Genomic DNA, 12,207 nt, shown 5'->3' with positions numbered 1-12,207 from the left:
GATACTGCTTTTCTCATGGCTTATCACAGAGTAGGAAAGGGGAAAAGACAAAGCCAGCTGAACCAGCTGTGGCATTTTGCTGACTATTCCCCCCCTTTAACCAGTTTTCCATCTAATGATGCCGGGAGCCCCAGGGCAACAGAAGGCTGGAATCCCTTGACTTCATTTTCCTCCTGCAACATTTCAGTAACTGAATCGCAATCACTATTGTATGCTATTTAACACTGAGTATCTGAAGCTTTCCCCCAATGGGTTGCGCATGCTCAGAAAGGAGACTGGCGGCCAAGATCCCAAACGCTGTACTGATCAAAGGCAGGCCATGTTATGGATCTGCTTACTCTGAAGTTGGCCTATGTCAGCCAACTACAGGGTCGGCTCCGCCTGTAGTTTCTCCTCTCGAACACCAGGTGGGGCCTCTGGCCGGATGCCGCTTCAGAACTGGCAGGCGGCGCTGTAGAACCTGGGCCGACCCTGACATTGCATTCACTCTATCCGCGGCGGAGCGACTCGTTGGCCCAGGCGACGCATGCGCCAAGTCTTCCCTTCGCTATTCCCGCCTCCCCCTCCCCTCTCTGTCTTCTGTGCACTGGGAGCAGGTAAGGCGTTGGGGCCTCGTGCCGTCTCTGCGCCGCGCAGGCGCGCAGGGTACCACCTCGCGTGGATGCTGTGCGGCCCTTTTCTTGCTTGTTCCCACCCCGGTGCTTACACCCTCCTCGGTTCCCGCTGTCCCCGCTTCTGAAAGCTATCCCTTCCGCGTGCTAGTGACCTCCAACCGCGCGGGCCTGGCGCCATCTTGGGTGTTTCCTAGGGGAGGGTGCTTTGGAGCTGGCAAAAGTCAGATCCTGTAATGCTGATTTTCATCGGTCTCGACCCAGTCCTTACAGACGCTTTTAGCTCACTTTCTTGCCCTTTCAGAGTTGTCATAGTGCCCTGTCTTTCCCTACTTTCTCACATCTTAACTCTTGTCCCAAATTTCCAGATTCAACCCCAGGACCTCAGGCGCTCCAGCAGTGGAGATAGTACATCGTTCAAAGCCACCAAACCCTCAATTTAAAAAGTGAACTGAGCCGGGCGCGGTGGCGCACGCCTGCAAACCCAGCAGCTCAGGAGGCTGAGGCAGGAGGATCGCAAGTGCAAAACCAGCCTCAGCAACTTAGTGAGACTCTGTCTTTAAATAAAACATAAAAATGGGCTGGGGATGTAGCTCAGTGGTTAAGCGCCCTTGAATTCATTCAATCCCTGGTACAAAAACGTAAACTATAAACGTGGTAGAAACTACCAACAGGCATAACATCCTATCCTGTCAGACAGTCTTGGAAGAGCCAGGGCACAAAAGAGTACTGTTACCGGTTGCGTCCCAGTACCTTTACTTTCCTGGCACTCTGGTGTAGTTGGAAAAATCACAAGCAGTAGGCTAGAAATGAAGGTTTCTGTTAGAGACAGCAGGGCCATAAGGCCCAGCTGGTGGTGCCTGCACAAGTCTTTGCTTTACAACTTTTTATTAAGCTCCGCAGATTTCGCCATCAAGAGTAAAAAGAGCTGGGCGCGATGGCGCCCTTCTGTAATCCCAGCAACTCAGGATGCTGAGGCAGGAGGATTGGGAGTTCAAAGCCAGCCTCAGCAATTAAGCAAGATCCTGTGTCTAAATAAAAATATAAAAAAGGGCTGGGGGTGTAACTCGGTGGTTGAGCGCCCCTGGGTTCAATCCCTGCCCCCCCCCCAAAAAAAAAAAAAAGAATTTTAAAGGAAGGAAATTATTAAGTTAGCATTCCTGTAACTCAGAACTCTGGAGGAAACCCATGATAATTTAAAAGCCATGGTTCTATAGAGTGCCACTGCCCAAGTGCAGGCTCCAGCTGGCATGGTGGCACACAGCTGTAACCCCAGCAACTGGGGAGGCTAAAGCAGAAAGACTGCAAGTTCTAGACCAGCCTCAATAATTTAGCAAGCCCCTAAGCAATTTAGCAAGATCCTAGGGATCTTGGGGGTGTGGCTCAGTGGTTAAGTGTTTCTGAATTCACTCCTGGGTAACAAAAAGAGAAAGAAAACAGATGCAGTTTCCTTTAATTGCCATCTTTGTTGTGAGCCTATTATTACCTGCCTGTACCACTTTATAAATGATTTGGGGGGGAAGGTGGGGGGGTCACTTAACCACTGAGACTTATCTCTAGCCCTCACTCAGTTGCTGAAGCTGGCTTTGAACTCAGGATCTTCCTGCCTCAGCCTCCTAAGCCTCTGGAATTACAGGCATGTGGTTTGCCACCCTACTCAGCTTATAAATTATGATTTTAAGGCTTAAGTGCTTTGAGAAAAACAGCTCTCCCTTTATTAAAAGATTTAAAGAAGTATTGGATTTTGACCCAGGGAAACCTGTTCAGCAGAATTGGGGTTTGTGTTGCATATAGGTAGAAATCAGTTCTAGACTGGACAAGACTTAAAGATACCTATAAAACTAAAAGTAACTAAGATTTTGGATTCTGAGGTCTTAAACCCTGGGGCAATTTGAACCCAGTTCATTTAAGGAAGTTGTGTTTAATAGACCTACACATTTTCAGAGTTTCAGCCTATGGCACATTAGAAACTGTGTAACTTAATAGAGAAAAGTTCAAGGCTGACTTGGCAAATTAGTGAGACCCTGTCTCAAAATAAAAATTTAAAAGAATTGGGGAGCTGGGCATGGTGGTGCGTGCCTGTAATCCCAGCAACTTGGGAGGCTGAAGGAGAAGGAACACAAGTTCAAAGCCAGCCTCAGCAATTTAGTGAGGCTGTCTCAAAATAAAAAAATAAGAAGAGCTGGGGATGTGGCTCAGTGGTTAAGTGCCCCTGGGTTTAATCCCCAGTACCAAAAAAAAAAAAAAAAAAGCGTTGGAGATGTCGCTCATTGGAAGAGTACCCCTAGGTTTAATTCCCAGTACCCCAAAAAACAAACAAAAGTAAAATGCTTGATCTCAAGTCCTAGTTCTACCACTACCCTAGTTGTGTGTTTGTTTTGGTATTGGGGATTGAATACAAATTGGCTATACCCCTGAAATATATCCCAAAAAGCCTTTAATTTTTTTTTTTTTTTCATTTAGAAACAAAGGCCTGACTAAATTGTTCAGGCTGCCCTCCAACTTAAATCCCTGTCTCAGCCTCCTGATAACTAGAATTAAAGGCTTCTGCCACCATGCCTAGCTCCAGGAATATATATTTTTAGTACATATACTACCTCTACCCCCAGATAATTTTGGTTCTGGTGTCTTCTCACTTCACTTGGAGAAATCTTGCGTTTATATCTTTAACTTTCCCTCTCTTCTCTGGTAAGTTCAGCTCTACCAATTTAGACACCTGTAGGGTGTAAGGACTTATTTAGATCTTGGGGATGCAAAATATAATACTATAGTGAAATGAATAGTTTAACAGTCATTGCTGTTGAGGATTATTAGAGTTTCTCATTGATCTGCCTCATGCTGTTAGTTAAATAGGAAAAGTGTTTTGAGTGTCAAGTACTGCTAAATAATTCAGTAAAAAAGATTGTTGGAGTCCTTCCAGTGTCTTGGCCTTCAACAAGTATCTGTCAAGAGTACAAAGACTCTAGTCTTTTTTTTTTTGAGAATTTTTTAATATTTATTTTTTAGTATTTGGCGGACACAACATCTTTGTTTGTATGTGGTGCTGAGGATCGAACCCAGGCCGCATGTATGCCAGGCGAGTGCACTACCGCTTGAGCCACATCCCCAGCCCAAAGACTCTAGTCTTTAGGGGCTGGGATGTGTCTCAGTGGTAGAGCACTTGTTCAGAACAAGAGAACATCATTTGATGATAAGAAAATCTTGGAAGCTCTATGGAGTTTCTGGAGGAAAACACAATATCAAGATTCTTATTCCATCTCTACTGATCAATCTTTCTGCTCTCTGGGTCAGTTAAGCTTTCCAGAGCAAATTTAGTGAGCAAGGACAGTATTTATAATGCTGCTTCTGTAATTCCAGCTTTCTTGCCACGACCCCTCACCCCCTGAAAATGTATGCCTGCTCCAGGTTCCTCTCCACCCACTCCTTGGTGAGTACCTGCTTTTTCTGGAAGAGTTTTTCTTTTCTTGTCAGACCTTATTTTTCACAGCTGGGTTTGGGGGGTGTGAATGAGATTCTTGAGCAGGGATGGCTCTTTGCTCTGGTAGCCTGACAAAAGAGTGTAAATTGTTTCCAAGGTACTTCCCTATCCTATATTCTTTGGAGGCCAGCTAATTCTTACATATCCATAACCAAGATCATGTTATTCCTAATCAAACTATATGTTCCTGTACATTGGAGCCCAGCCAGAAGTGGTAAGCATAAAGTTGATACATAGTTTGGTCTGTATATGAATTGGGAATAGGATCTCAGTGAACTGTAGCTAGGAGTTCATTCTAGGAACTGAAATTTGGTTTTAAAAAAAGCTTAAATACACATTGGAAAAGCATTTGGCTCAGAAGCAAAATTAGATGGCCGGATGCAGTGGCACACGTCTGTAATCCCAGTGGCTCTGGAGGCTGAAGTAGGAGGATCACAAGTTCAAAGCCAGCCTCAGCAATTTAGCAAGGCCCTAAGAAACTTAGTGAGACCTTGTCTCTAAATAAAATATTAAAAAAGGAATGGGGATGTGGCTTAGTGGATAAGCACCCCTGGGTTCAATACCTGGTACCAAAAAAAGTAAATAAATAAAAATTAGATAGATCAAGGTGGGGTACACATCTGAAATCCCAGCAGCATGGGAGGCTGAGGCAGGAGGACCATAAGTTCAAGGCCAGCCACAGCAACTTAGTGAGACCCTGTCTCAAAATAAAAAGGGCTGAGGATATAGCTCAGTGGTAAAGTGCCCCTGGGTTCAATGTTCAGTACCAAAAAAAATGAGAGAGGCATTTCTCATAAGTTAAAAGGAGTAATGCTGTTAGTAGGCACCATTTATTATTTCCCATGTGCCTAGCATCAAGTTTACCAATTTGTATACTTCATCTAATTTATTCCTCAAATCAACTCTGATATTGTTCCCACTTGATAGATAAGAAGACAGAAAGATTTAAGTGACTGATCCCAAGATTGCACAGCTGATAAAAGAGTTAAAATTGGAGTGTAGATCTATCTGACTTTAAAGACCTAGCTGTTACTTACTATGTGTGTTTTGAAGATATTGGGGTTAGTTAGTAAAGGCTACCAGGAGGAGGTAAATGTTGAGTGTGGATCTTTGAGTTTATTTTCCAGAGGATGTGAAAGATGCCCCAAACCTTGGCTTCCTTTTTGTGGGCTGGCCATTATCAGATAATTCCAAGGCTTAATTTTTTTCTTGTTCTTAAGGACTGTAAAAAGGTACAGCAAGGGTTTACAGTAAAACCCTTTTAGCACAAAAGGAAGTAGACTTTCTTAAAGACTGAGAACAAGAGATATGGTGATGTATCTACCCCTACCGTTTGGTGGTACTAAGAATTCAGCCCAGGGTACTCTTCCATTGAGCCACATTCCCAGCCCTTTTTATTTTTCATCTTGAGACAAGATCCACTAAGTTGCCTGGACTGGCCTCAGTCTTGGAATTCTCCTGCCTCAGCCTCTGGAGTTGGTGGGATTATAGGTGATGCCACCACACCAGTGGTGGGGGAATGTACAGTTTGCTAAAGCTGGGCATCTCTAGTCCCAGCTGCTTGAGAGGCTGAATCAGGATCACTGCTTGAGGTGAGGAGTTCAGGGCCAGCCCAAGCTACACAGCAAGACCCTGTCTCAAAAAAGCAGACAGAATTTGCTAAGACAAAGAGTAATCCAAAATTCTGACTAATTGTGAAAAGAATGGAAGGGGCACCAGAGAAAAAAAGATTTTATCTATGAAGTAATAACTTGTATGGCTCCGAAACTTCTCTCCACAGCCTTCCTGACCTTCCTGCCCTTGTGTCATTCCCACTAGGTCAGGAGCACCTCTCATCTGCTGAGCCGACCACTGTCTGCAGTGGTTCTGAACCGACCAGAGACACTGACATATGAGGTACCTTAACAGGTGGAGTTGGGACTGTGGTTTGGGGGTAAAAGGGTATGGAAGGTTACCTGCCAGAACCAGTAGAGGGAGTCCTGAGGACAGTCATCACAGAATAAAATTCTGGAAGAATCAAGGCCATTGCTTTAGGTGGAGGTGGAAGACAGGTAATAACCATGTATGTTTTTGTGTTTCGGTTTTTCTGGCAGTACATGCCTATATGTGCTACTGCTAACTGCTATTACTTAGTCTAGTCTAATTGACTTTAGGTCCCACATTACCAAGAAGAGGCTAGAGTCTCTGTCTTACCACTTCTAAAATATTGAAGGCGTTTGAAATCCACCTCTGCTTGCCAGCATTTTCATAAGTTTTCCAGGGAGACTATAGGATTTGGCATCATAGAGGGCTTAAAGGGTAAAAAATGTTTCCAAAGCAAAAACGGGATTTCAAAAAAATCTTTACCTTCTTCCTATCTCTTCTTCACAGAGCTTCAGCAGCTTGGCAGTCCCATGTCCCCTGACCTCACTTATCCCTCACCGCCGCTTCCAAACCAGCACCATTTCAAGGGACATTGACACAGCAGCCAAGTTCATTGGGGCTGGGGCTGCCACAGTTGGGGTGGCTGGCTCTGGGGCTGGGATTGGGACTGTATTTGGAAGCCTTATCATTGGTTATGCCAGGTAAGATAAGTTGGGCCCATTGTCTCTGATATGCTTGCCAAACTTCTAGGCAGAAATATTAGACAGTCTAGAGTTGTACTATGCTAAAAGCAGCCACTATATAAAATATACATTTCAGTTCCTCAGGTCATACCAGCATATTTCAATGTTCAGGAGCCACATGTAGGTAGGCACTACCATATTTGACAGTGCAGATATAGAACATTTATATCACTGAAGAAAGTTCTGTTGAACATCTTTGGTATAGAACAGGGGTTGGCAAATTAAGGCCTGAAGGCAAAATTTGGATCACAGTCTGGTTTTCTATGGTTGCGTTAAGAATGATTTTTACTTTTTTAAAGGTTTTGTTTAGTTTTGTTTTTAAGCTAGAAGAAAAGATTTTTCAGTGGTCCTACTATAGGGAAGTGATAAATGTTTAAGGTACTGGATATGCCAATTATTCTGATTTGATATGTATCAAAACATTATATTGTACTCCATAAATATGCACAATTATTAGGGATGGGGTTGTGGCCCAGCGGTAAAGTGCTCGCCTAACACGTGCGAGGCGCTGGGTTCGATCCTCAGCACCACATAAAAATAAATGAATAAAAATAAAATATTGTGTCCAACTACAACTAAAAAATATTTTTTAAAAAATATGCACAATTACTATGTTTGCATCAAAATTTTTTTAAAAAATTAAAAGGTAACAGAACCATATGTGGCCCACAAAGCCTTAAATATTTACTATTTGGTCCTTTATGGAAGAAGTTTGTAATCCCTGGTCTATAGCTCATTCAGTCATTCCGCATAGTGGCTTTACTGCTATCCCCACACCCCTCACTCTTGGGAAAACTGCCTCTGCAGCTGGCCCTATTGGTCCCTGACACTAGGGACTATTTGATTCCCACCAGCTCCAAACAACTCACTGGTATAACTAAATTAATCCTTTAGAGACCAGCAAGTTCTCTTAATGTCTTTGGGGAAATAAAGTTATTTTTTAGGGTTTGTGTTAAACAGAAAGCCTAATTGCTTCTGTGTCTATAATACTGTTAAAAGCTGGTGTTGCTTTACCTTACCCATTAAGACTTCCCTAGGTGTCAAGAGTAAGAGAAATATAAATTTTCTGACTATTTTGGATTGAAAGAAGGAAGTCAGTCCCCTGGCTCTGGGACAGTGTTTTTCTAATTGTGTCCATAAAGCCTGGGATCCTGAGGATATGCCCCAGATTGTCTTAGAGAATGAAGGGGAGACCAGACAAGCATTTAAACTGCCCGACTTTTTTTTTTTTTTTTGTACTATTGCAGTTTGGTTTTTGTTTCTTATTTTGTGGTTCTGCTGCTTAAAGTTTGAAATACTGCTCTAGAAAGACCTTACCACTCTGGATACTTTTCTGTCCTATTCGGGCCATGGATTTTAACTTTTTAAGTTACAATGATACAGGGGTAATCCACTGGAGAAGGTAATGTTGGTACCTGGGTTGTGTTATAGGATTTTGGATTGTCCACTTCCCCCTCATTTAGTCCCTGCAGAGACATTGGTGAATCGGGGCAAGAATTTGGACATAATGGTGTCATCTGAATGGCTCCTTGCATAAGATAAGTTTAAAGGCCAGGCTTCATGGTGCATGCCTGTAATCCTAGCTGCTCAGGTGGTTTAGGGAGGAGGATTATAAATTCAAGGCCAGCCTCAGAAACTTAGCAAAACTCTGTCTCAAAACCAAATTTTAAAAAAGGTTGAGGATGTACCTTGGTGATAGAATGCCCAGTACCACCACCAAAAAAAAAAAAAAAAAGAATTCTCCCTGAGCCTACCTAGATGTTTATCCTTTTCTTTGTATGTACTAGAAATTCAGTGTTTTCTTCTCCCCTTCTCCCCTTCTCCCAGGAACCCTTCTCTGAAGCAACAGCTCTTCTCCTACGCCATTCTGGGCTTTGCCCTCTCAGAGGCCATGGGGCTCTTTTGCCTGATGGTGGCCTTTCTCATCCTCTTCGCCATGTGAAGGAGCAGTCTCCGCCTCGAATTCTTTCTCCCATGTCTTGTCTGCCCTGTATGTCCCTTTTCCTATACTTCCTCAGGCAATCTGGGGAAAGTGGTTGGCTCAGGGTTTGACAGAGGGAAGACAAATAAATACTGTATTAATAAGATGTTTCTTGAGTCTCCTGTGTATATTTCTTTTCTACAGTTGGCTGAGTACCTTGGTGAGAGTACAAGGTATGCAAGGTGATGATGGTTCTAAAACTCAGCAGGATCTGGCTGAGCTCAATTGCTCTTAATTGTGTTTCAGGGAAACCTCATTTGAAATAGCTCTCCTTTTTAATAATTACCACCTCACATGACCTCTTATTTGCCCTAAAGGATTGGGATTAGTAGCAACTACAATCCTGGCTTAAAATGATGATGATTAATTCATTTTCTATTAATCATCACTCACTGTCCTAGCTCAGTCCCTTGTTGTCGGTCACCTGTTCTGTTGTAAGAATTTCTTATTGGACCACTTGCCTCCTGTCTCTGCCCTTTACTTTTTACTTGTACCCACTACTGCCAGGTTAATTCTCCTATAGGACTGGTTTTTGTTTACCAACTCAAAAACAACTTTCTTAGCTTTATATTTTTGGGGGTTTTATTTCTTTCTTTAAGATGGAGTCTTGGGCTGGGGATGTGGCTCAAGCGGTAGCGCGCTCGCCTGGCATGCGTGCGGCCCGGGTTCGATCCTCAGCACCACATACCAACAAAGATGTTGTGTCCGCTGAAAACTAAAATAAATGTTACAATTCTCTCTCTCTCTCTCTCTCTCTCTCTCTCTCTCTCAAAAAAAAAAAAAAAAAAAAAAAGATGGAGTCTTGTTTTATTGCCCAGACTGGCCTCAAAGTTCTGGCTCAAGAGATCCTACTGCCTGAGCCTCCTGAGCTGAGACTATAGGCACATTCCATCATGTCGAGCTTATCTTTTTTTTTTTTTTTTTTTAGTTGTAGATGAACACACAGTATCTTTTCTTTATTTCTATGTGGTGCTGAGGATCTAACCCAGTGCTTCATACATGCAAGACAAACGCTATACTACTGAGCTACAGCCCCAGTCCCCAGGACTATCTTTTATTCTTAAACACTTAACCCGAAGTGACTGTTATTTTTCAGATGCTTTCCCATCCTTAATTCTGCTCATCTTTGTTTTCTTTCTCTGAATCTTTGCTTACTTTCCTCTTTTTTTTTTTTTTTTTTTTTTTTTTGTGATGCTGGGAATTGAACCCACGGTCTTGTGCATGCGAGGCAAGCACTTTGCCAACTGAGCTATATCCCCAGCCCTGCTTTCCTCTTTTTCAATCTGTTATCTTAAAGACTTGCTTAAATGCTGTCTCTTCCTTCATGAAGCTGTTATCTAATTTCTACCTACCCTCAGTCAAATGAGCATTAACCCCTATAAAGGGCTATAGAGCATATTATATCTTGTTTATAATACTATGGTCTGTAATCTATGGATTTGTGTGCATGTGGACACTTAAATCTCCCAAATCAGGTTGTCAATTTCTTGAGGCTGAGACTCTCGTGTTCATGTTCATATCCCTAAAAGTATTTAATTTATCTCAGCATGTACTTAGTCATTTTTTTTTTTTTCTCACCTGATTCTTTCTCCCTTCACAAGTAAGGAACCAAACTTTGAGAGATTGAAATGTTTTATCAGAGGCATTCACTGACAGGGAACTCATACAATCCAAGGTATAAAACTATCCTATTGTTGGTCTTATGGGACTCTTCCCAAGAAAAATGTTGCTGGTGACTATTAAAAATGTAGGAAGAAAAGGGCAGAGAAAACAAAGATAAACTTTTTTTCTGTTAAAAATGGTTCATGAGGTCTGGGGTTGTGGCTCAGAAGTAGAGCGATCGCCTAGAATGCGTGAGGTACTGGGTTCAGTCCTCGGCACCACATTAAAAAATAATAATAAAGATTGTGTCCACCTAAAAATTAAAAAAAAAAAAAAAAGCCTCATGATCTGAGCACAACAACCAGGAGCAGTATTACATGCTTGTGATTCTAGTGACTCGGGAGTCTGAGTCAGGAGGAATGCAAGTCCAAGGCCAGCCTCAGCAACTTCACAAGACCCTGTCTCAGCAACTCCTTAGCACCACAAAAACAAAACAAAAAACAGTACATGATTTACAATCAGGAAGAAAACACAGATACCTTCTTAGGGTGGTAAGGATTGAGCTAGGGCCTTGTGCATGATATGCAAGCACTTTACCACAGAGCTGTAGCCCCAGTGCTATTCTTAAAATAGATACCTGATGACTGAGGAAGGGGAAAGGCAGTAGAGCCTTCTACCAAAGGTTTAAATTCAAGTGAATAAAACAAAGGGAGGGCTATTGCTTATTTCCAAATGTATATACTTCCCATCACCTCTGGGTTGGAGGAAACACAAATTAGAATCTGTGCTCATGAGGTCCACACCCCAGATAATATAGCAATCTGGAAGCAAACTGTGGAAAGACCCCTCTTGACCCTTAATCAAATATCAAAGGGGCAAGGATAAATGATTTGGAGTGATCTGCCTGTGGACTTTTAGTTACTGCTTGAACCAAAAGTAAAACCACTAAAGTCAACAATGTTATAATTTCTGAAAAGATGCTAGCACATATCCAGTTATTTCAAGCTATGTAAGATAGAGCTTATTCAAAATTTAGCCTTTAGAAAATACAGGAAATTTGCCAGGAATAGTGGCACATCCCTGTAATCTCAGCAACTTGGGAGGCTGAGGCAGGAGGATACCAAGTTCAGGGTCAGCTTCAGTAATTTAGGGATACCCTCAGCAACTTGGTGAGACCCTGTCTCAAAAATAAAATAAAAAGGGCTGGTGTTGTAGTTCAGAGGTAGAGCAACCCTGGGTTCAATCTCCAGTATTTAAAAAAAAAAAAAAAAAAGTTATTTGCTCTTCTTGCAATTGTTCTTTTCCATGTTAATTTTAAAATCAGCTTAAGGGCTAGGGTTGTAGCTCAGTGATAGAGTGGGTTCAATCCCCAATAGCCCCATTCAAAAAACATTGTGAAATTGTATGTGAAATTCTAATTTTGTCAACTCTGTGGCCCCAAGTACCTCTTGAAGTTTTGGTGCTGAGAGTTGAACTCAAGGCCTGAAGCTTACTAGGCAAATGTTCTACTGGATTGAGATGTATCTCCAGACCTTTAAAAAATACTTTGTTATATGCATTTATGAGTGTCAAAATGAACCCCACTATTATATATAACTATAATGTACTAATTAATAAAACAAACATGGGCTGGGGCTGTAGCTCAGTGGTAAAGAGCTTGCCTTGCATGTGTGAAACACTGGGTTCGATCCTCAGCACCACATAAAAACAAATAAAGACATTGTGCGTCCATCTACAACTAAAAACTTTATATATTAAACAAACAAAAAACCTCTACAGTAAAAAACGTAAGTTTGAGACACAGTCTTGCGAAGTTGCTGAGGCTAGCCTTGGACTTGCATTCTTCCTGCCTCAGCCTCCCAAGTCACTGGAATCATAAGCATGTGCTACTGCCCCTGGTTGCTGTGCCCAGATCAGAAGGCATTTCTA

The 12,207-nt window shown here is 42.3% G+C and overlaps 1 protein-coding gene across 1 annotated transcript; it reads left to right on the top strand.

Annotated features, from left to right (window-relative positions):
* The first annotated feature begins 233 nt into the window (after positions 1–233).
* Positions 234–8,782, top strand: Atp5mc2 (ATP synthase membrane subunit c locus 2). Its single transcript, XM_046436243.1, is given in 6 exon segments — positions 234–557; positions 559–596; positions 3,969–4,038; positions 5,908–5,985; positions 6,460–6,653; positions 8,523–8,782. Coding segments are annotated over 6 exon segments (804 nt in total). The 5' UTR covers positions 234–248; the 3' UTR covers positions 8,638–8,782.
* The last annotated feature ends 3,425 nt before the right edge of the window (positions 8,783–12,207 follow it).

This window comes from Marmota monax, unplaced genomic scaffold, assembly GCF_021218885.2.
Source record: "Marmota monax isolate L192 unplaced genomic scaffold, Marmota_monax_Labrador192_F-V1.1 WCK01_AAM20220418_F8-fsc00012, whole genome shotgun sequence".
Lineage (NCBI taxonomy): Eukaryota > Metazoa > Chordata > Mammalia > Rodentia > Sciuridae > Marmota > Marmota monax.
Note: the sequence above shows the minus strand (reverse complement) of the source record. Positions and strands in the feature narration are given on the sequence as shown.